This window comes from Plodia interpunctella, chromosome Z (genome assembly GCF_027563975.2).
Source record: "Plodia interpunctella isolate USDA-ARS_2022_Savannah chromosome Z, ilPloInte3.2, whole genome shotgun sequence".
NCBI lineage: Eukaryota > Metazoa > Arthropoda > Insecta > Lepidoptera > Pyralidae > Plodia > Plodia interpunctella.
The window spans coordinates 4,301,060-4,323,702 of NC_071324.2; the positions used below are offsets into that span (position 1 = coordinate 4,301,060).

The window sequence follows — 22,643 nt, forward strand, 5'->3', positions numbered from 1 at the left end:
TTAATAAAAATAATAATATATTGCAAAGTTTATTCCAGTAATTAGGTAAAACCTCTGCTATTTAAATTCATTAAATCTTACATTGTCATTTTAATAAAATTAAATTATAGTAAATATATTATAAGAATTTTATAAAGATGATTAAATTTAATTCTCTAAATAAATTGAATAATTTGGCATAAGAAAATACTATTAAAGATGATCTAATGTGCGCACACTTAAATTATCCCCTCGCACTAATACGATCTACTTAATAATAAACGTAAATAAAGAATACGTACATTGAAACAGACACGTTAAACATATCACATATAACCATTACAAAAGGATTTAAATTAATTAATTTTTAACACATTATTACTTTAACAAGTCGTTAAGCGTTACGCACAACGCCTCATTATAACTCATTTCTATTAATTTTGAGTATATTGATAATGTTTGATCGTAACGTAAGCAGTATTTCTATTTTCTAAAAAAAAACAAGAGAACGGTTTATTAATTTAAATTTCATGCTCATATTTTTTAAATAAATAATTTGAAACAAATGTAAATTATTATAAACGCCGCACGTCCCGACTTCGCTCGGGTAAAACATAATAAATTATTCACCTAAACCTTCCTCAAGAATCACACAATCTATTGGTGAAAACCGCATGAAAATCCGCTCCGTAGTTTTTGAGTTTATCGCGGACAGACAGACGCGGCTGAGGACTTTGTTTTATATTTAACAATATGTAAGGTATAAATATTATGTTTGCAAAATGTTTTCCTACCTGCTCACAACATTGTATGTTTCCCAAATAAAATAAAAATAAAAACAGGCCTTAAGCCAGTCACAGCATAAAAAATATAGAATGAAATCGTTCCACAATTTATTATGCATTTTCTCTTTAAAAATAATTAATTTACAAGACAAAATATTTGCATATAAGCCGTAAGTTTATCAAATGGAAAAACAAATCTACAAGCTCCCCTCATAGTCACAATTTAGGTTTATTATTGAATGTTTTATCTAATATGCATAAAAATATGGAGCTTATTACAAAAATACCCAGACGATTCCTTGCGAAGGGGATTTTTTGAAAAATTGACAAAATGTCCTTGCGTGTTTTTGATGATAATTTTAGATAAGCAACTGATTAAAAAAGTTTTTTTATTATGGACATTTTGAGAAAAGGACATTAAGAGAAATGGACATTGTGAGAAAAAGACCATTTTGCGCCAAGACGCTCTAAACATCTATGTCTCATAATATATATATTTTTAATATTATGAGACATAAACCGTTGCGGAAATCATAGCAGGAAACGGGAAATCGAGACTCTTCTCTTATGTGATTTGAACTCTTTGCAACAATATGTTATTTTGCAACTTTACGAGACTCATATTTGTATTTAAGTACAAGATTCCAATGTATATTTTCAGACAGGTGTACATGAATATATATAAGAATCGGTTCCACAATGATGGAGTCCCAACAAAATACATTATTTGTTTAGAAACAGGAATAGCAGAAGCAAGACGTGGAATAAGACTGGAAATATATGCAAATATTATTGGAAATTTAAAGAGGCAACCAATACCCAATTACCAGACAGATATCACACATTAAGGGGAATTTTATTCCAAAATTTATTATTACAAAACATCTAGGTACCTACTTTAAGTTTTGGAAGTATAACGTTGCCAATTAAATTAACAAACAATAACAATGAAATTGGTTCGAAAATGATTACAAGTAGACTAACACTAGCAATCTCTAGGAACTAAAAATAAAATATATTTCAAAAGTGCCAATTAGTTTTCTCATAGTTAACCTCAATCTATTTTTTCTGCTGCTTCTCGCTTAATGCGATAATAGTGAATGGCTTTTATCAGGAGAGGTTTATAAACGAAAGCCCAAGGCAAAAACAGCAAAAATCCTGAAAAATATAGGCTAGAATACACATTCAACCACTTCGAATACACCTTAACATCGAAAGGTACAAGACTCCAGCCCATGAATATAATTGTGTACATTTTGAGAAAAATGTACATCAAATACTTAATGAATACATTTGACCACATTTTTTCATATATTATCGTTTTTTTAAGTATAGATTCTAATTCCTTTTCCATGTAAATTATTATGAATTCGTTAAAAAATGTTACATAATAACCTGACCTTATGCCATGCCAGATTGCAAGGAAGAGAAGAGTTAAAAGTTGGCTTAGGTTCCTGTCGCCTAGGAACTTAAGTCTCTTGTAAATGTATTCTGCGGCGAAATGATTAGTATTGCAATTGAAGGTGTCAATATAGTGCTGAAATTTGGTGACACCTTCGAATCGTAGAAGTTTGATGTTGTTGCATCCGTCCCATTTGGATATAGGCAACAGGCCGCCGGCAGGTATCTCCATTCCATTATACGATAGCCCGAACCTGATGCAGGCGGCTGTCAAACAAAATAATCATATTGCAGTATGTAGATGTATATGTCAGTTGAATGAACAAAGTAGTTACTTGTTCAATCGTTACTCTCCTTACAATATATATCAATAATTTACAAGACATATTCACAATGGGTTAAATTTTTGGCAGTAATCTAATTGGAATAAGTAGATATGTATTATTAAATTAATAAAAATCCACCACTAAATTTATTTTTATGTTGCTGTGTTTAAGTAACTTTTAGGCTTAGAGCTACGAAATTACATTCTGTGGCTCGGCAGGGTATTTATACTGCGCTGCCAATAACACATTTGAATGGCCAGTTTAGTGGCTGGAAAGTGAGGCAGAATATTGTAGTGGTATATTGCTTATAATTAGTTTTAAAATTCTATACCCTTATGATTTCATATTAGCTTATCATTTCAAAGTGTTCATAGTTGTCATATATTATAGACGAATGTGGCGTGATTATTATAAACATACGACTGCATGACTGTATGTTTTATTTTAATGTATTCGTACAATGACGTCCTCTACAGTGTATGAGTGAAGGGAGTTTAGCATAATGTCCTTGTTATTACTACAAATGAAGAAAAGTATTTCTTCCCGGAAAAATAACTGTTCCTGTGGGAAATTCCCGCCGGCGAAGCCGCGGGATAAGGCTAGAAGTCTTTTACAAAAATTTATTATCATTGTTGTTAGGGGGATCTTATTGCATTCAATGTGTGACAAAAGATCATGACCGTGCAGTAAACCGTACCGGTGAGGAGTTCCAACGTCTGGAGCCGTTCCTGGGTGCACATCTGGGTGCCAACCGTCGAGTTCCCTCGTTGGGAACCGTTCGTCGGTGCACCATTATGTCATGCTTATCACAATAAGGCATTGTCATCCAAACCAAGCATGTGTACAAAATTTCAGTTCAATCAGTTGAATATATCTGCTTCAAAAATTAAGTTGCAAGATTCCACCGAGACCGAGACATAGTTACAAGATTAAGGTGAAGCAATGATAATGAAATATTATGGTAATCATGTCATGATGGTGCACCGAGGAACGGTTCCCGACAAGGGAACTCAATGGTTTACTGCATGGACGTGATTTTTTGTCACGCATTGAACGAAATAAGATCTGACAACAATAAAAGCTTGTATCAAAAATGACATTTTTGAAAAAAAAAACTAATTTACAGGATATTACACTGCGTAACGAGGAAATATAAACATAAAGAAAAACAAACTCATCAACTTAAAATAATTTTCGAAAATAAAATTCGAATTAAGCTAGGATACCTACTTACTACGTCGGGCTTCGCGGCGTCACAGCCCCAAATGAAACCGTGAAAACGCGAAATGAGAGAGATATATATTGTATGCAGCTATATACATATTTTTTATGACAATTCTAGAATTATATCGTTCCTCATGAATGAATATTGATATGACTTTTTATCGGATGTACAATGAATTATTGATAAAAAGACTTACCTTCTGTCAGTAACCAGCATGCAATATATTTGTACAGTGCAAAATGGGCCCAAAGTCCGCAGTACATATGTTTGTAGAAGAAGGAATTTTCCGAAAACTCGTCTGACAGCATATACTTCATACTGAACACGCTTCCTGAAACAAAACCAAAAATACAATGAGCTTCTTATGTCTATACGAGCTATGTATATTTTATACACTATCTAGAACTTGAAAGTTCTCAGTGGAGGAAATTCGTGCTACAATGTTACCTTAACATGAATAATTTTATTGTAGATAATAACTTAGAGTAGGTAGACCTATCAATGGGAGTTAGGACATGAAACCAACAAAAGAAAACTATACAATTTAAATGTCAACAAAATTTTAAGTAAATAATAATAAAAAAGTATCCTTTATGTAGTACAGCATAATATAGATATGTACATCAAATATAGGATACGACGTAATTACAATAATTTACCTTCTCAAAAAAAAAATCTCTATCACTTTTTAGCCCATAATGAAAAATAAGGGGGTTGGATATACATATGCAGCGATGGTATGGAATGTCCACAACATTCTAGAAAACGAAATACCCAACTGGAAGGTGAAAAGGATTGTTAGTAAACATATGAATAATAATATCTTGTCCACTCACCTCCAATTTGGAACGCCACCAAATACAGAGCTCCTTGAATCAATTTAATCATTCCTTGCTTTTGGCATTCGTCGGCTTCAGATTCCAAGGGGAACTTCCCTTCAATGTATTTTTTATAACGTTGAAATGAGAAGATTGGGCCAACCAAGAAACAAGCCGGGAAGTAAACGAAACCGAGGAGCTCCATGAAAGTAGGGGGTGTCACTAAAGCCGTCTCTTGAGCATTTGCAGACAACTTCTCTCTTTTAAGAAGCAATTGACCATCCCACAAATCAAATGATAATGCGATTAGTTTCAACGTTAGTACACAATGAGGCATGGTCCAAGTGATATCGTAATCTTCAGATTCTGTTACTATGTAACCCACTATTAGATAGGTTAAGTTGAATACAAATGTTATTATCGCATTAATCTTGCCATCCTCGGATATCTGTGTCGTTAGGTACAACACAACAACAGGTATAATATTATGATATAGGGATATTCCAAAATTGTAGAATGCCAAATCAAGGCCCACGACGATAAAGTACAGGTTATTTCTGACAGACTTCCTGTCTGAGTGCCAGTAATACTTGTGATACATCCATGCGTAGGGATAAGCTAGTAATATTGATAACAAAAGCTTCAGTGCAGGTTCAGTGCTGCCAATAAGTCCAGCAATATAGGGGAGAGGGCTGAGTCCTATCCACTCTAACACATTAAGCAGTATCCCGATCATTTTCCCTGTAATAAATGAAAAATATTGGTTACTATCCTCCTCTCGCTCCTGTGGGAATTTCGGGAATTTCCAAATAATATTCTACCCATGTACCAAATTTCATAACAATCAGTCCAGTAGATATTGCGTGAAAGAGTAACAAACATACATACACACACACACACATCGTCACAAACTTTCGCATTATAAAATTAGTAAGGTATATATTGGTTCAGTGATAGTTTATGGGGATCATTAAAATGATCATCTTAAGAATTATCTTTCAGTTTCGTTATCGTTACTTTCAATGCTACCTTAAAATTGAAATATTCATTTGCAATTACTTTTGTTGGTAGGTAAAAAATACCTTTGTTAGGTTTAATCTTATGGTTGAACCCACCATTTAAGTATTTAATAGATAATTAATGATTTCCTGGCCTTTTATGTAACGACTTTTATGACGAGGGTCGAATTCAACAACCAATTTTCAATTCCAATACCAAAATGATAAATAAATTAAGCAGGAAACTAAAACTATTCTTACTTAAAAACTTTTTTAATAAATAATGAAGGTAGTTAAAAAATAAAACCTCGTTAATATTATTACCAAAACCCACTATTTAGCATGTATATTTATATAAATAAAGATTTCTGGGCCTTTTCACGTACTTATTCTATTACTTTTGTAAATAAGTAGATAAATACCTGGATTATTTTCAACACTTGTTTCTTACGATTCTCGACACGTCCGGCAGCCACTATAAGATCAGACAGAATGAAAGTCTTAACCGTTGCCTGACAAATTTCAAGTCAAAGCGCGGGGCCCTTCTATCTATGGTCATTTTTGTTTCGTTTATAACCACGTGGAAAGGCAAAGAGATCTGTCAAAGACCAGGAAAAGTGAGGTGACTAGGGTATCAAATTTCAAAATAGATCTCTAGAAGGATTGTATGGCCAAGAGTATGCGCTTATATTGCGCTTATTGTACTCTAGATTTAAAGTAAGTAATTTAATGGATTGGATTTAAAATTAGTACTAAATCCATGTATTGTACCTATAATTAGGTACAGGTAGTGATGTTTTGCATGCTTGATTTACGTACTTAAATAATCATAATCCACAGATTTACAAACATCAATACATATAATAAAACAGTAAAAAAAACTGTTTGTACATTGAAGATATTTAAATTTAAAAAAATGGAGATCGATAGAGATTCAGTAATAGAATAGGAATTTTAAAAAAAAGCCTGTTTGTTTGTTCGTTTGTTCGTTTGTTCGTTTGTTCGTTTGTTCGTTTGTTCGTTTGTTCGTTTGTTCGTTTGTTCGTTTGTTCGTTTGTTCGTTTGTTCGTTTGTTCGTTTGTTCGTTTGTTCGTTTGTTCGTTTGTTCGTTTGTTCGTTTGTTCGTTTGTTCGTTTGTTCGTTTGTTCGTTTGTTCGTTTGTTCGTTTGTTCGTTTGTTCGTTTGTTCGTTTGTTCGTTTGTTCGTTTGTTCGTTTGTTCGTTTGTTCGTTTGTTCGTTTGTTCGTTTGTTCGTTTGTTCGTTTGTTCGTTTGTTCGTTTGTTCGTTTGTTCGTTTGTTCGTTTGTTCGTTTGTTCGTTTGTTCGTTTGTTCGTTTGTTCGTTTGTTCGTTTGTTCGTTTGTTCGTTTGTTCGTTTGTTCGTTTGTTCGTTTGTTCGTTTGTTCGTTTGTTCGTTTGTTCGTTTGTTCGTTTGTTCGTTTGTTCGTTTGTTCGTTTGTTCGTTTGTTCGTTTGTTCGTTTGTTCGTTTGTTCGTTTGTTCGTTTGTTCGTTTGTTCGTTTGTTCGTTTGTTCGTTTGTTCGTTTGTTCGTTTGTTCGTTTGTTCGTTTGTTCGTTTGTTCGTTTGTTCGTTTGTTCGTTTGTTCGTTTGTTCGTTTGTTCGTTTGTTCGTTTGTTCGTTTGTTCGTTTGTTCGTTTGTTCGTTTGTTCGTTTGTTCGTTTGTTCGTTTGTTCGTTTGTTCGTTTGTTCGTTTGTTCGTTTGTTCGTTTGTTCGTTTGTTCGTTTGTTCGTTTGTTCGTTTGTTCGTTTGTTCGTTTGTTCGTTTGTTCGTTTGTTCGTTTGTTCGTTTGTTCGTTTGTTCGTTTGTTCGTTTGTTCGTTTGTTCGTTTGTTCGTTTGTTCGTTTGTTCGTTTGTTCGTTTGTTCGTTTGTTCGTTTGTTCGTTTGTTCGTTTGTTCGTTTGTTCGTTTGTTCGTTTGTTCGTTTGTTCGTTTGTTCGTTTGTTCGTTTGTTCGTTTGTTCGTTTGTTCGTTTGTTCGTTTGTTCGTTTGTTCGTTTGTTCGTTTGTTCGTTTGTTCGTTTGTTCGTTTGTTCGTTTGTTCGTTTGTTCGTTTGTTCGTTTGTTCGTTTGTTCGTTTGTTCGTTTGTTCGTTTGTTCGTTTGTTCGTTTGTTCGTTTGTTCGTTTGTTCGTTTGTTCGTTTGTTCGTTTGTTCGTTTGTTCGTTTGTTCGTTTGTTCGTTTGTTCGTTTGTTCGTTTGTTCGTTTGTTCGTTTGTTCGTTTGTTCGTTTGTTCGTTTGTTCGTTTGTTCGTTTGTTCGTTTGTTCGTTTGTTCGTTTGTTCGTTTGTTCGTTTGTTCGTTTGTTCGTTTGTTCGTTTGTTCGTTTGTTCGTTTGTTCGTTTGTTCGTTTGTTCGTTTGTTCGTTTGTTCGTTTGTTCGTTTGTTCGTTTGTTCGTTTGTTCGTTTGTTCGTTTGTTCGTTTGTTCGTTTGTTCGTTTGTTCGTTTGTTCGTTTGTTCGTTTGTTCGTTTGTTCGTTTGTTCGTTTGTTCGTTTGTTCGTTTGTTCGTTTGTTCGTTTGTTCGTTTGTTCGTTTGTTCGTTTGTTCGTTTGTTCGTTTGTTCGTTTGTTCGTTTGTTCGTTTGTTCGTTTGTTCGTTTGTTCGTTTGTTCGTTTGTTCGTTTGTTCGTTTGTTCGTTTGTTCGTTTGTTCGTTTGTTCGTTTGTTCGTTTGTTCGTTTGTTCGTTTGTTCGTTTGTTCGTTTGTTCGTTTGTTCGTTTGTTCGTTTGTTCGTTTGTTCGTTTGTTCGTTTGTTCGTTTGTTCGTTTGTTCGTTTGTTCGTTTGTTCGTTTGTTCGTTTGTTCGTTTGTTCGTTTGTTCGTTTGTTCGTTTGTTCGTTTGTTCGTTTGTTCGTTTGTTCGTTTGTTCGTTTGTTCGTTTGTTCGTTTGTTCGTTTGTTCGTTTGTTCGTTTGTTCGTTTGTTCGTTTGTTCGTTTGTTCGTTTGTTCGTTTGTTCGTTTGTTCGTTTGTTCGTTTGTTCGTTTGTTCGTTTGTTCGTTTGTTCGTTTGTTCGTTTGTTCGTTTGTTCGTTTGTTCGTTTGTTCGTTTGTTCGTTTGTTCGTTTGTTCGTTTGTTCGTTTGTTCGTTTGTTCGTTTGTTCGTTTGTTCGTTTGTTCGTTTGTTCGTTTGTTCGTTTGTTCGTTTGTTCGTTTGTTCGTTTGTTCGTTTGTTCGTTTGTTCGTTTGTTCGTTTGTTCGTTTGTTCGTTTGTTCGTTTGTTCGTTTGTTCGTTTGTTCGTTTGTTCGTTTGTTCGTTTGTTCGTTTGTTCGTTTGTTCGTTTGTTCGTTTGTTCGTTTGTTCGTTTGTTCGTTTGTTCGTTTGTTCGTTTGTTCGTTTGTTCGTTTGTTCGTTTGTTCGTTTGTTCGTTTGTTCGTTTGTTCGTTTGTTCGTTTGTTCGTTTGTTCGTTTGTTCGTTTGTTCGTTTGTTCGTTTGTTCGTTTGTTCGTTTGTTCGTTTGTTCGTTTGTTCGTTTGTTCGTTTGTTCGTTTGTTCGTTTGTTCGTTTGTTCGTTTGTTCGTTTGTTCGTTTGTTCGTTTGTTCGTTTGTTCGTTTGTTCGTTTGTTCGTTTGTTCGTTTGTTCGTTTGTTCGTTTGTTCGTTTGTTCGTTTGTTCGTTTGTTCGTTTGTTCGTTTGTTCGTTTGTTCGTTTGTTCGTTTGTTCGTTTGTTCGTTTGTTCGTTTGTTCGTTTGTTCGTTTGTTCGTTTGTTCGTTTGTTCGTTTGTTCGTTTGTTCGTTTGTTCGTTTGTTCGTTTGTTCGTTTGTTCGTTTGTTCGTTTGTTCGTTTGTTCGTTTGTTCGTTTGTTCGTTTGTTCGTTTGTTCGTTTGTTCGTTTGTTCGTTTGTTCGTTTGTTCGTTTGTTCGTTTGTTCGTTTGTTCGTTTGTTCGTTTGTTCGTTTGTTCGTTTGTTCGTTTGTTCGTTTGTTCGTTTGTTCGTTTGTTCGTTTGTTCGTTTGTTCGTTTGTTCGTTTGTTCGTTTGTTCGTTTGTTCGTTTGTTCGTTTGTTCGTTTGTTCGTTTGTTCGTTTGTTCGTTTGTTCGTTTGTTCGTTTGTTCGTTTGTTCGTTTGTTCGTTTGTTCGTTTGTTCGTTTGTTCGTTTGTTCGTTTGTTCGTTTGTTCGTTTGTTCGTTTGTTCGTTTGTTCGTTTGTTCGTTTGTTCGTTTGTTCGTTTGTTCGTTTGTTCGTTTGTTCGTTTGTTCGTTTGTTCGTTTGTTCGTTTGTTCGTTTGTTCGTTTGTTCGTTACCTCGAGATTCTCTTCAAGAACTCTTCAAATCAATTAACATCTTCACTGTTGTATGTCAGTATATCTTTGATGTGCTTATTTTTGTCAAATCAAATTTACATTTATATAAAAAATTAAACGAAGTAAATAGTGTAGTGTAAAACACTAGAAATAAGCACAAACTTTGTATGAACAGATTCAGGCTTAAAAAGGTTCGGCGGTCTTTCGTGGGTCAAAGTGTAAAATTATTCAATAAACTCCCTGCAGAGGCTATTAATCTGCCAATGAAAATTTTTAAAACTTATGTTAAGAAAAATTTAATGGATAAAGCGTATTACACAATTAACGCCTATTTGACTGATAAAAACGCTTGGATCCTCCCGACAACTTTGCCACTCCACACATGATCTCCTAATTTTTATTTTACTGTTTTTTATTCATAATTTTTATTTTTGTTATAATAATTCGTATGGCATTTAAAAATTTGTAAAACATGTACGTGATTTGTGATCTTCAAGTGTCTGAATTATACTTCTATTTCGACGAATAAGAATTGTAATTATGAAGTCATAGGAATCGAGTGTGTCATGCTCACTCAAATGGTCAATCTGGTGGTGGCGTCGTGGGCCGGGTCGTGAGGTTCCCTCTATTATGGTTGAGCTACGCGATGGCTGTCCCATGCGTCAACTCGTGAACGGGTGCTGCCAGAGGGAACTGGTCATCTCGTTTCTCATATATTTCCATGTAAGTTAATTGTGTTTCACATCGATATATATATATATATATATATATATATATATATATATATGTATATATATTATAATCAGCACTCGGATCACAATCATAACCTGTTTTGATATACCTTTTGACTATGTACATTATGTACTTTTATATATTATTAGAAAGAAAAAAAAAAACATTGTAAGAAACAATAATGGTAAGCCGATCTGGCATGATAGGGACCAACACTGTTCAAATGAGTTTCTTTCGGCATTTCTTCTCAGCAGTGGTCGTTCCGAAATACCAGTAGTTTGTAGCTTGTGAGAAATAACTATAAATATAAAGATTGACGAGAAAAAGTGCCTGTGAAGGTCTAATTTCTGAATAAATGATTTGAATTTGAATTTGAACACCTCATGAAGAAACTCTAACCGACCAGCTTGTTGATGGCAACACGGTGAACCATCGACTACAGGCCGCGAGCGCAGACCCCCCCGCGTGCCGCACATCACACGTCGCATTCAAGTGACATACAAGCGAGCGATACGTACCGCGTTCGATTTAACCGTCCGAATACGAACCTTTGTATTTTATCATTAATAATTACCATATACAGTCCATTACCGAAGTTTCCTTTATATCATCGCGTTAGGGATTCCTCTGTATGTACAGTATACGGGCACCTGTCGCAACATATGGTCCTTCTTCGCAAGAACAAAGGAATTTGGGCGGTCACCAATAGTCATCAAGTTCCTACTGTCCAGCATCCTCATCGTATTCTTTGATGGTTTCAACGAGTCCAAAGCGGATTCATCGCATCGGCAACGCGAAGTGAATTAAAAATTATAACAATAATAAAAAATATTTTTTATCCTTATAGGTCGATAGTCATCCGACTTCGACGGTAATATCTACGTAGCAGCGCGCCTGACGTAACATCGGAGCAAATTCACGTATCGTTCCGTTCATATTTGTTTTTCACAGGTTTTTTATTCCAGTTTCAATTTTAAAATATTTATTTCCCTATTTAGATTATTTTTCCAACCTAGTTTTCTTCCAATAAAATTTAAACTTTACTTAATTTTATTGACATAATGATGTACGTGAAAATCGCACAGCTAGTTAAAAAAGAGTTATATTAACATTTAAAAGTAAATTATATTAACATCTAAAAGTAAATTATATTAACATTTAAAAGTAAATTATATTAACATTTAAAAGTAAATTAACAACATTTTGTAATTACATAAATTTATTAAATAATACTTCTGTACAAAACCCAATCGTCTTAAACGAACTTAAAAATCGATTAGAAAAAATAAAGGTATTATAATCCGATTTCGATGTGCTTCAGAGGGAGATTGAGGTGCTTTCCGTTGACCGGGAATCCCGGTATAAGGAACAATAAGCGTTCTAGAGCCACTTTTGTGCCGCCGTCGGCTCGGCCAAGGCGCTGTGTGACTCCGTGTCATCGGCGTTGTCGTCTAACACTTGCATGCATAGTGCTGAGGTAAGCTCTCATGATGCACACACACACAAACACAATAATTTTCTAAGGCTTCCAAAAATTAATCTACCTACCTTTGATGGCGACTATCAGGAGTGGCTAGAATTTAGAGATACATTCATATCGATCATTCACTCTAGCGACAGCATAGACAGTATCAATAAGTTTCACTACCTGCGCGCTTGTCTCCATAGAAGCGCACTTTTAGTCATTAAAAGCTTGGACTTCAAGGCCAATTATGCCTCTGCTTGGGACCTGCTTTGCAAGAGGTATGATAACAAACGCTTGCTTGTCAACAACCATGTGCAAGCTCTATTTAATGCAAGCTCTTTGCAAAAAGAGTCGGGCTTTGCGTTATATTTTAGATATTACAAATAAAAATTTACGAGCTTTATCCATGCTTGATCAGTCACTCAGCACTAGGACACACTCATCATTCACATGATGTCTGCTAAATTAGACATTACCACAAATAGAGAATGGGTGGAGCATCGTAACAATCGTAGTGAGCCACCAGCCTTAGATATTTTCTTAACCTTTTTAACAATCAGGGCCGATGTTCTGGAGACGCTAGAGGAGGCTCGGAGTTCCAAAGGTAAACCTGACAATTCACCTGTTCAAAAACAGAGGAGTTTTATTGTTTCCGCAGGCAATCCTCCTTATTTCTCCGCAGGCAATCCTCCTTATTTCTCCCCTTTCGGTATAGAATTTCGGGACAAAAAGCCTATATTCTAATCCAGATCATACTCTATCTCTGTGCCGAATTTCATTCAAATCTGTTCAGTAGATTTTGTGTGATGCGCGTTCAAACATACAGAAAGACAGACCAAAAATCTAAAAAAACTTGTTTTGGCTTCTAGTGACCCTAAATAGTCCCCTCGATTTTTTTCGTAAATATCTCCTATGTACAGACATAGTCCAGTTACAGTTTTATTATAAGTATAGAAGACTATGATTCAAATTCGTATTTTTGACATTTTGTCATCTATAGTTAAATTCCCCGTTCCAGCTACGTGTCTCGTTGTTGGAAATCCCAACACTAAATTATATTTTTATTTTTTTTACTATAGCAACATTTACGCTCACATTAAAAATAATGCTCTCTTCCTTTTTGTCTCCATTGCCAATAAAAAGTTCTCCCAAGTAATCTCGGCATATTTATTTAACCGGCTCCGAAATAAATACAATAAATTACAGTCCACTGCACCACGAGCCGTCATTTATACATGGTCCTTAGAAAGGAGCCGAGGTCTACTTCAATCAAAGTGAAAATTGAGCAGGAAGGATTTGTATGCAGTATTGGTATCCCGCCATAAACGCCAAGTCACCAGCCGACAATTTTCACCGAGGAGCCAAGAAAATTCGCCGCAACAGGACAAGAGACCAATAGTTGAGCACAAGTTCTACCGATCATTCAACAATTCAAAATAGAAACCTATAGAATCATTCAAGATAATATCGTCAATCAAGTCAACAAAATTGCCGCCTTTTCATTTCCCGCGTTGTTGCCAAGCCAATCTTCGCGCGCCGCAGGCTGCCCTCCTATTGGCCAATCAAGTTAGCCCGCCGCCTTGCTGCTTTATCGACAACGACGACGCCATCAGCATCACGCCGCGCCACTTCCCTGTACCGACCGTGGTGACATTTTGTTTTGCTTCCGTTTGCGTCTCTTCGACGAAAAATACCTTTTTAGTTTTTAGTTAATTTCTGTTCGCAAGTTTTTATTTGACTATAAGTGAAAACATTGTATAGTATAGTACTTCAGTCTAAAAATGTCGGAAACCGATTCCGATAGATGTGAAACAATGGAATCCAATATGACAACTATGGCGTCTGCGTCTTCTATGGCCGCAAATGTTAAAGCGCTCCAAAGAAAGCGTGCTGCGTTAACAAAACATTATAATTATTTTAACGATATTGAAAATGTTGACCGGGACCGTGAAGCCCTACTTATCAGGGAGGAACGCTTACGGGCTACATTTGAAAAATTCGATGAAATTAATTTAGAAATTTGCGCAACAGACCCCAAAGCCGGTGATTCTGGCGATGTGGAAAGCAAATTCCTTGAAGTGATTACATTAATTAAAAAGCTTATGGTCAATAGCGCCACTCGCCCTTCAGCGCAGCCGCCTTCAAGGCACAAATTGCCTCAAATAAGTGTACCAACATTTACAGGCAAGTACTCTGACTTCAAACCTTTTATTAACCTGTTTGATGCATTAATTGATAAAGATAATTCATTAGAAGGTGTACAGAAACTATTCTATTTACGTAGTTTCCTACAAGGTGAACCTCTAGATCTTGTAAAAAATTTGCCTCTGGTTTCTGATAGTTATATACAAGCTAAAAATATTCTTAATGATACAGTACAATAACACTTATAAAATTACAAATGACCACATCTCTATTCTACTAGATTTACAACCATTATGTAAATCTACTGCAACAAATATACGTCAATTTCTGTCTGTTATTAAACAGCAATTAGCTGCATTGAACAATTTAGGCCACAACGTTGCCAGTTGGGATCCACTTATTCTTTGCATCCTTACAAGGAAATTAGATGTTATTTGCAGCCGAGAATTTCAATTGTTAAGGTCTAATGATAAGCCAACTATCAATTGCTTATTGAACTTTTTAGATAATAGAGCACTTGCATTAGAGAATGCAGAGCGACAAGTACACCCTTCTACAAGCCCGAAGGTCGTACACACGGTAACTATGATGAAGAAGCCGTCTTCACCTCAAGTCTGCATACTATGTAAGTCAGCTCACAAATTATTTGTTTGTCCACAGTTCAAGCTTAAATCAGCTGCGGACCGATTAAAGTTTGTTACTGATAATAAACTTTGCCAAATATGCCTCAACAGTCATAGCAATAAATGCAGATTTTTCTTTAAATGTGACAGTTGCAAGCAAAGGCACAATAGCTTGATACACCAAGACAATGCTCAGTCACCGGTGACATTGTTGTTAAAATCTGGTTCTGAGCAGGTACTCTTGCCTACAGCTCGAGTAAAGGTTGTAGCGAGCAACGGCACGATTTACCATGCCAAAGCAATTTTAGACAGTGGTTCACAAGTATCATTTGTCACAAGTGACCTTGCTGATTTATTAAAATTAAACACCAAGAAAATACAGGCTCCAATCATAGGCATTGGCAACACAACTAGTCAAATAAGTGAATGTGTTGATATTAAGTTGCATTCTCTCACTAGCGACTTCAGCATTCCAGTCACATGTTTTAAATTGGATAAAATTACTACAAAGTTGCCGCAAACAATAAACGCTAAAATCAATTTAGAAAATATTACTTTACCTTTGAATACCCCTCTTGCAGATAAAGATTTCAACATACCAAGTGTGATACATATTTTACTGGGTGCTGATGTGTTCTTCCAGGTGCTGCTACCGCCTGAGCGTCATGATGTCCACCGCTTAGTGCAGGATGCAGGCACACCGAGCACATCTGTTTCGCTACCAGTTTTTCGCACTCAATTTGGTTATGTTGTAGCAGGATCACTTCCTTCTGCTTTGCATGCACATCCGGTAACTTCTTTATTTTGCAACAAATGTGATGACTCCTTAAATGAAACTCTCACTCAATTTTGGAAAACTGAGAGTGTTCCTGAGTTTTTTACTGAAAGTTTACCTGAACATCAAGCTTGTGAGAAATTATTTTGTGATACTGTAACTTTAGACACTAAAACCAATAAGTTTCAAGTTGCCTTACCTCTTAAGTTACCGTTAGAGTCTGTCAATCAAACACTTGGTCATTCTTTTAATTTAGCTTTAAAAAGGTTTTATAATTTGGAAGCTAGGCTTCAAAAGGATTCCTATCTTTTCAAGCTTTATAGTGAATTCATACATGACTACATACAACAAGGTCATGGCACAATCATCAATATCAGTCAATATGACCTTTCTACTGATCCTGTGTATTTCATGCCACATCATCCTGTTCTCAGGCTTGACAAAAAATCTACAAAATGTCGTGTAGTTTTCAATGGCTCAATGAAAACAAGTAATAAGGTGTCACTGAATGATTTGCAATTAAATGGCCCTGTAGTCCAAAAAGATTTAGTAGATGTCTTGCTGTTGTTTAGAGTTGACAAATACATTTTTATATCTGATATCAAAAGTATGTTCAGACAAATTTCATTAGATCCAAAGTATAGATCATTACAAAATATCCTTTGGAGGGACACCCCCAAGGAAGATATAAAATGTATACAATTAAATACCGTAACGTATGGTCTTAAAAGCTCTTCATATCTGGCTACACGATGTTTAAAAGAACTGGCAAATAGATATAAAAAAGATTTTCCTTTAGCCGCATTCATCATTGAAAATTCTATGTATGTAGATGATGCACTTGTTTCTCAAAGTAGCCCACAGTTATTAGTTGAGTCTAAGAAGCAACTATGCAGTCTTTTAGAAATTGGTGGATTTTATTTACACAAGTGGTACTCAAATTATCCACAACTGCTAGAAAGTATCCCAAAACCGTTTCAGCATTTTGATGATGTTGATTTGGAGAAAAATAATGTTTCTTTAAAAACTCTAGGAGTCAAATATAATGTAAACACAGATTCTTTTATGCTTTCATGCCCTAACAAGGACTCTGTCATGCCCGCTTCCAAACGTGATATATTAAGTTTTATTGGAAGTTTTTACGATCCCTTGGGTTTTGCTGGACCCGTGGTAGTAAAAGCTAAGGTCATTATGCAAAGGCTATGGCATGCACAAGTCGGCTGGGATGAAGAACCCACCGGCGATTTACTTAGCGCATGGTGTGAATTTTACAAAAGTTTGCTATCTATGACACCAGTTGCAACACCACGCTACATTCATTTAAACAACGCTTATTCTGTTCATATAATAGGTTTTGCTGATGCTGCGAGTTCTACAGCCTATGGTTGCTGCATTTACTTGAGGGTCACCGATGACTCAGGTAATGTGAAAGTTTCTTTACTCTGTTCAAAGTCGCGTGTGAATCCATTAAAGCAAGCCCTTACTATACGAGGGCTGCTATTTATGTATCCGGAACTGGCCAATAATTCTAGAATATTTAAAAAGTAATTACAACATTTGAAAATAGAACTCTTCGGCTAGATAATAAATATTTTTCATGTCCCTGTCATTTGTTTTTTTCAATTGGCGCCAATTTTGAAAATAGCTTGTCTTCATTGCCATGGATTTAACTCGTGAACATTTTCGCGCGATGATTTATTATGATTTTCGGCGTGGATTAACTCAAAAACAGTGCATCGAACAACTGATTCTAACTTTTGGAGATGAAGCACCATCGAAAACCACTGTGTATTATTGGTTTAAGGAATTTCAACGTGGACGGTCTATGCTCACGGATGAAATTAAGGAGGGTCGTCCTAAATCGGTAGTGGTACAACAAAATATTGATGCTGTACGACAATTAGTAATGCAAGATCGTCATGTTACATACCGCGAGATAGAGGCGTCTCTGGGCATTAGTATGACGAGTATACACGCGATATTACACGAACATTTAATTGTTAAAAAAATTTGTTCGCGTTGGATTCCGCACAACTTGAGCGTAGATCAAAAACAGGCTCGTGTCGACTGGTGTAAGAAAATGATAAAAAAATACAACCGTGGCACGTCAAAAGCTGTTTATAATATCTACACAGGTGACGAAACCTGGATCTATGCTTATGACCCTGAAACTAAACAGCAGTCAACGGTGTGGGTCTTTCAAGATGAACCGAATCCAACAAAAGTTGTTCGTGCGAGAAGCACTTTAAAGCAAATGGTCGCTTGTTTTTTTGGTATCAACGGACATGTAGCTACAGTGCCACTAGAGAATAGTAGGACGGTTAATTCTGAATGGTACACCACCATTTGTTTGCCAGAAGTCTTTGAAAAAATACGAAAGAACAACCCACAACGCAGAATCATACTTCATCACGACAATGCTAGCTGCCACAAGTCGGCTGAAACAAATAATTTTTTGGAGGGTCAAAAGATTGAATTGACGGGTCATCCGCCGTACAGCCCCGACCTGGCACCCAATGATTTTTATTTATTTCCAAACATTAAAAATAAATTACGTGGTCAACGTTTTTCGAGCCGCGAAGAGGCCGTTGATGCGTTCAAAACACACGTTTTGGACATACCTCAATCAGAATGGAAAAAGTGCTTTGAAAATTGGTTTCATCGTATGCAGAAGTGCATAGATCATCGCGGAGAATACTTCGAGAAACAATAAAGCCATATGTAATAATATATGTTTGTTTAATTTTGTTATTCCGGATACATAAATAGCAGCCTATGTACCAAGACTCGAACTTAACGCGGCATTATTGCTTGCAAAGCTAGCCGCTAGAGTGTATGATATTTTGAAACTCAAATTAAAAATTGATGACATTATCTTGTATTCAGATTCCCAGATTGTATTAGCATGGATTCAAACTAATGTAAATAAGCTAGACACATATGTGGCAAACAGAGTAAAGGTAATTTCACAACTCACTTCCTCATATACTTGGTCTTACATTAGTTCTGATGAAAATCCTGCAGACTGTCTAAGCAGAGGCTTAATGCCAGGTGAGTTGTCAAGTCATCCGTTGTGGTGGCGAGGTTCAAGTGCTATAAACACTTGCGATTATAAATCAGAAAACTGGTCTGAGCCGCATCCTACTTCACTGGACAGCCCTGCGTTCTCTCATGCATTGTTTTGTACTGTTTCAAACGAACAAGTATTATGTTTAGATTTTCTTTATAAATATTCTAATATCAATAAAATGCAACGCGTATTAGCCTACATACTACGTTTTGTTGAGAATGCAAAGCCTAAGGTGGTCAAAAATAGGTTAAGCTATTTAACAAGTAAGGAATTAAGTGATTCTTTATTTTTAATTATTAAGTATGAACAACAAAGTCATTTAAAAAATGATATCTGTAGTTTAAAATGTAAGAATGAAATTGTTAAGGGTGATTTAAAGCCATTGTGTCCATTTATTGATGACAGAGGTCTGTTGAGAGTAGGTGGCCGTTTAAAGAATGCTTCTATTCCATATTCTCAAAAACACCCGGTTGTTTTGCCTAAGAATTCTCGCATAACAGATTTGATTATTCAAAGTGAACATTTAAAATGTCTCTATGCAGGACCTAGGTTACTTCTGTCAACAATAAATCAAAGATTTTGGATTGTACATGGCATCAGACAGATTAAAAAGGTTATACATAAGTGTATTGTATGTTTTAAATTAAAGGCCAATGCTGCAAGGCAATTGATGGGTTCGTTGCCTCACGATCGAGTAAATGTATGCAGAGTATTCCAAAAAGTTGGGTTAGATTTTGCTGGCCCGATTATGATAAAGCAATCTAGACTAAGAAAAGCCCTAGAAACTAAAGCTTACGTGTGTGTATTTGTATGCTTTGCCACTAAGGCAATACATTTAGAATTAGCATCTGATTTAAGAACAGAAACATTTCTAGCCTGTTTGAAAAGGTTTATTGCACGCAGAGGTTTACCCACTGACATTTACAGTGATAATGCGTCAACTTTTAAATCTGCAAGTAGACAGTTAAATGATTTATATAAGTTAAAAAATTGTAAAGATTCTCAGAAGGAAATTCATACTTTTTCATCGCAAAATAACATATCTTTCCATTTCCTGCCTTGTTACTCGCCTACATTCGCAGGTTTGGCAGAATCCGGCGTGAAAAGTATGAAGTTCCATCTGAAAAGAGTGGTTCAAAAAATCTTATTAACATATGAAGAATTAAATACTGTACTATGTCAAATAGAAGCCATGTTAAATAGTAGACCACTCATGCCATTGTCAGCAGATATAAATGATTTTTTGTATCTCACACCGGGTCATTTTATAATAGGAGATGCTTTAAACAGCTATCCAGAACCCAATGTAACGATTTCAAATGATAATTTAAAATTTTGGACACAATGCACTTGCATTAGAAACTCCTTTTGGAGAATCTGGAGTAAAAATTATTTAAATATGTTGCAGTCACGCCCAAAATGGAGAGATTCTCATGTTAATGTAAAAGTAGGTTCATTAGTAATTTTAAGAGAAGACAACACGTCACCTATGTTTTGGCCGATGGCCAGAGTCACACAGGTCTTTCCTGGGACAGACAATAAGGTTAGAGTTGTTGAAGTAGTGACTCCAACTCGGAACACTCACAAGCGCTCCATAACAAAAATTAGTGTTTTACCCATCTTATTGTTAATAAATTTATCCTCTATAAATAGGCAGTGTTCATAGTTAGGTATACGTATGACAACCTCATAGTTTATTTATTTGTTTTTTTTTTGTTATAAACAAGTAGTTTTTATTTTTATACTGATAGTCAATATGTTAAGTATTTTGCAGTGTCAAAATAAGATTGATATTCAATAACTTTTAGTTAGATAATTTAATTGTGCATATGTATCACATAATCTTTAATAAATATTGTAAAGTGAGCATGCATGTTGTTCAAATTATTCATTTAATGTTTGCTGCGCTTTGTCCTACAAACACTTCGTTTGCCGGGCAGCATGTTGGAAATCCCAACACTAAATTATATTTTTATTTTTTTTACTATAGCAACATTTACGCTCACATTAAAAATAATGCTCTCTTCCTTTTTGTCTCCATTGCCAATAAAAAGTTCTCCCAAGTAATCTCGGCATATTTATTTAACCGGCTCCGAAATAAATACAATAAATTACAGTCCACTGCACCTCGAGCCGTCATTTATACACTCGTTCCGAAACTTATCCTGTCCCGTTTCCTACAAATTGTCCCATGTATTTTCCCACAACGTGCTCCATCCCATTTCCCGCTACGTGTCCCACTCCCGCTTTTATAATCCTTCGGTGACCGATATAAAAAGGCCTGAAGGTCACCCTGGAGACTGAATCAGGTGTTCTAGATCTTCGATTTTTATATCTCAACAAAAAAATGCCATAAAAGCAAAATTACGTAAAATGCATAAAAACGTAAAAACCGTATATGTTGCCCAGGATTAAAAGCTATATAACAAAAACAAAATTAGGCGATAGAGTGATATTAATAAAGTAAGAATCTGAAAAAAAAATTTGTCTGTTTGTCTGTACTCTCCGGAACTTTTGGACGAATTCGAATGAAACTTTGTTATATACCTAATACTTGCCTTGTCTATACCTGAAACTTTGTTATATACCTATTAAACCTAGGCAACTTATAGGGTATAAATAAATGATATTGAAAACTGGAACACCTGATGGGAAACCGTTAAATAATCTTACTACTTATACAGGATGATTTCTTATACATTGGCATTTTCGTATGGCAGCAACCTCAAAATAGCGAAAAAATAAATTAGCTGATCCATAGATTTTCCACAACTTAAGTATTTAACTTTGTATAGAGCTGATATTTTTTCGGGATTTCGCAGTTACTCCAATACTAAAAGTTGTTCAGAATCATGGACAGAGCATATAGACAAAATATTGCCAATGTATAGTCACCCTGTATGCAAACCTACCAAATTTCATCAAAATCAGTCCAGAGGTTAGCTTAGTTAGGTTAGCTGACTGAAAACACAGCCGAAACTACTGGGCGTAGGAAGCTGGAATTTGGCATGAAGGTTCCTTGGGGAGTGTAGGTGAGCCCTAAGAGAGGATCTTTGGAAATTCCATTGAAATACTTTTATATGAAAGTTCTACACCGTTGTAGTGACTTGAAAATATGGATTTTAGTTGTATACAACAAATTAATAAATACGTGTTTCAGATTTTTTTGAAAATTAAACTTCAAAGATTTTATGGGACGTAGGTAAATACAATTTTCAAGATAAAAGGCTGAAAATTGGTAAACAAAGTACTCATCAGAATGACCGAGATTTTACTATTAAATTCACTCGGGCGAAGCCGCGAGCTAAAGCTAGTACATATAATAAAACAGTAGAAAAGAAATCCTGTACTTTGAATAAACTTACATAAAAATAAAGTCGACGATACTCACATCAACAGAGTAAGAATTTGAAAAAAAAAAAAAACCTGTCTGACTCTTTGTACACGCTGATCTTCGGAACTACTGGACGGATTTAAATGAAACTTTTTCGTTACATGGCTATTAAGCCTGGGCAACATATAGGTTATAAATTATATAATAGGGTATAAAATATATATTGAAAAGTGGAACACCTGATGGAGACCAATGATGGTACACCTATAGGAAATATTGAAATGACGCTTAACAAAAGTTATTCAGCCTGAAAAAAAAACTTAATTTAGATCTATAGATTGTATAACTGTTATTTAAGTCACATGAATAAAGACAAATTATTATTATTATGGTCCAGCTAAACTATAGGAAATATAGAAATGACGACTTAACAAAATATGTTCAGTCTGATGAGCATTTTCTGTTGAGGTATAAAGATCGAAGATCTAGAACACCTGATGCAGTCCCATGAGGGTCCAGCTAAACTATAAGAAATATAGAAACGACGCCTTAACAAAAATTGGTCAGACTGATGAGCATTTTCTGTTGAGATATAAAAACCGAAGATCTGGAACACCTGAAGAAAAGTCATAATAGTTCAGCTAAACTATACAAAATATACTTATTTCAGTCTGATTAGCATCTTCTGTATGTATAGGTATCGTTACATT

The 22,643-nt window shown here is 35.4% G+C and overlaps 1 protein-coding gene and 1 long non-coding RNA gene across 2 annotated transcripts; one reads left to right on the top strand and one right to left on the bottom strand.

Annotated features, from left to right (window-relative positions):
• Positions 1-6,103, bottom strand: LOC128683175 (lysophospholipid acyltransferase 5-like). Its single transcript, XM_053768487.1, has 4 exons — positions 5,955-6,103; positions 4,553-5,275; positions 3,913-4,047; positions 1-2,432 (listed from the first exon to the last, which is right to left on the bottom strand). The coding sequence occupies exons 2-4, from the start codon at positions 5,268-5,270 to the stop codon at positions 1,819-1,821; spliced, it is 1,467 nt and encodes a 488-aa protein (XP_053624462.1). The 5' UTR covers positions 5,271-5,275; positions 5,955-6,103; the 3' UTR covers positions 1-1,818.
• A 5,880-nt stretch (positions 6,104-11,983) lies between these two features.
• Positions 11,984-20,666, top strand: LOC128682938 (uncharacterized). The gene is made up of 4 exons (XR_010370330.1): positions 11,984-11,998; positions 13,193-14,170; positions 14,637-14,756; positions 15,398-20,666. It is a non-coding gene; the product is annotated as an uncharacterized LOC128682938 (long non-coding RNA).
• Positions 20,667-22,643: the final 1,977 nt, after the last annotated feature.

Coding starts and splice junctions, on each gene's coding strand:
- LOC128683175 (XM_053768487.1), bottom strand. CDS start 5,270: ATGATCGGGATACTGCTTAATGTGTTAGAGTGGATAGGACTCAGCCCT. Junction 4,048..4,552: donor GGTGGCGTTCCAAATTGGAG/GTGAGTGGACAA, acceptor GTTTTGTTTCAG/GAAGCGTGTTCAGTATGAAG. Junction 2,433..3,912: donor ATGCTGGTTACTGACAGAAG/GTAAGTCTTTTT, acceptor TTTGTTTGACAG/CCGCCTGCATCAGGTTCGGG.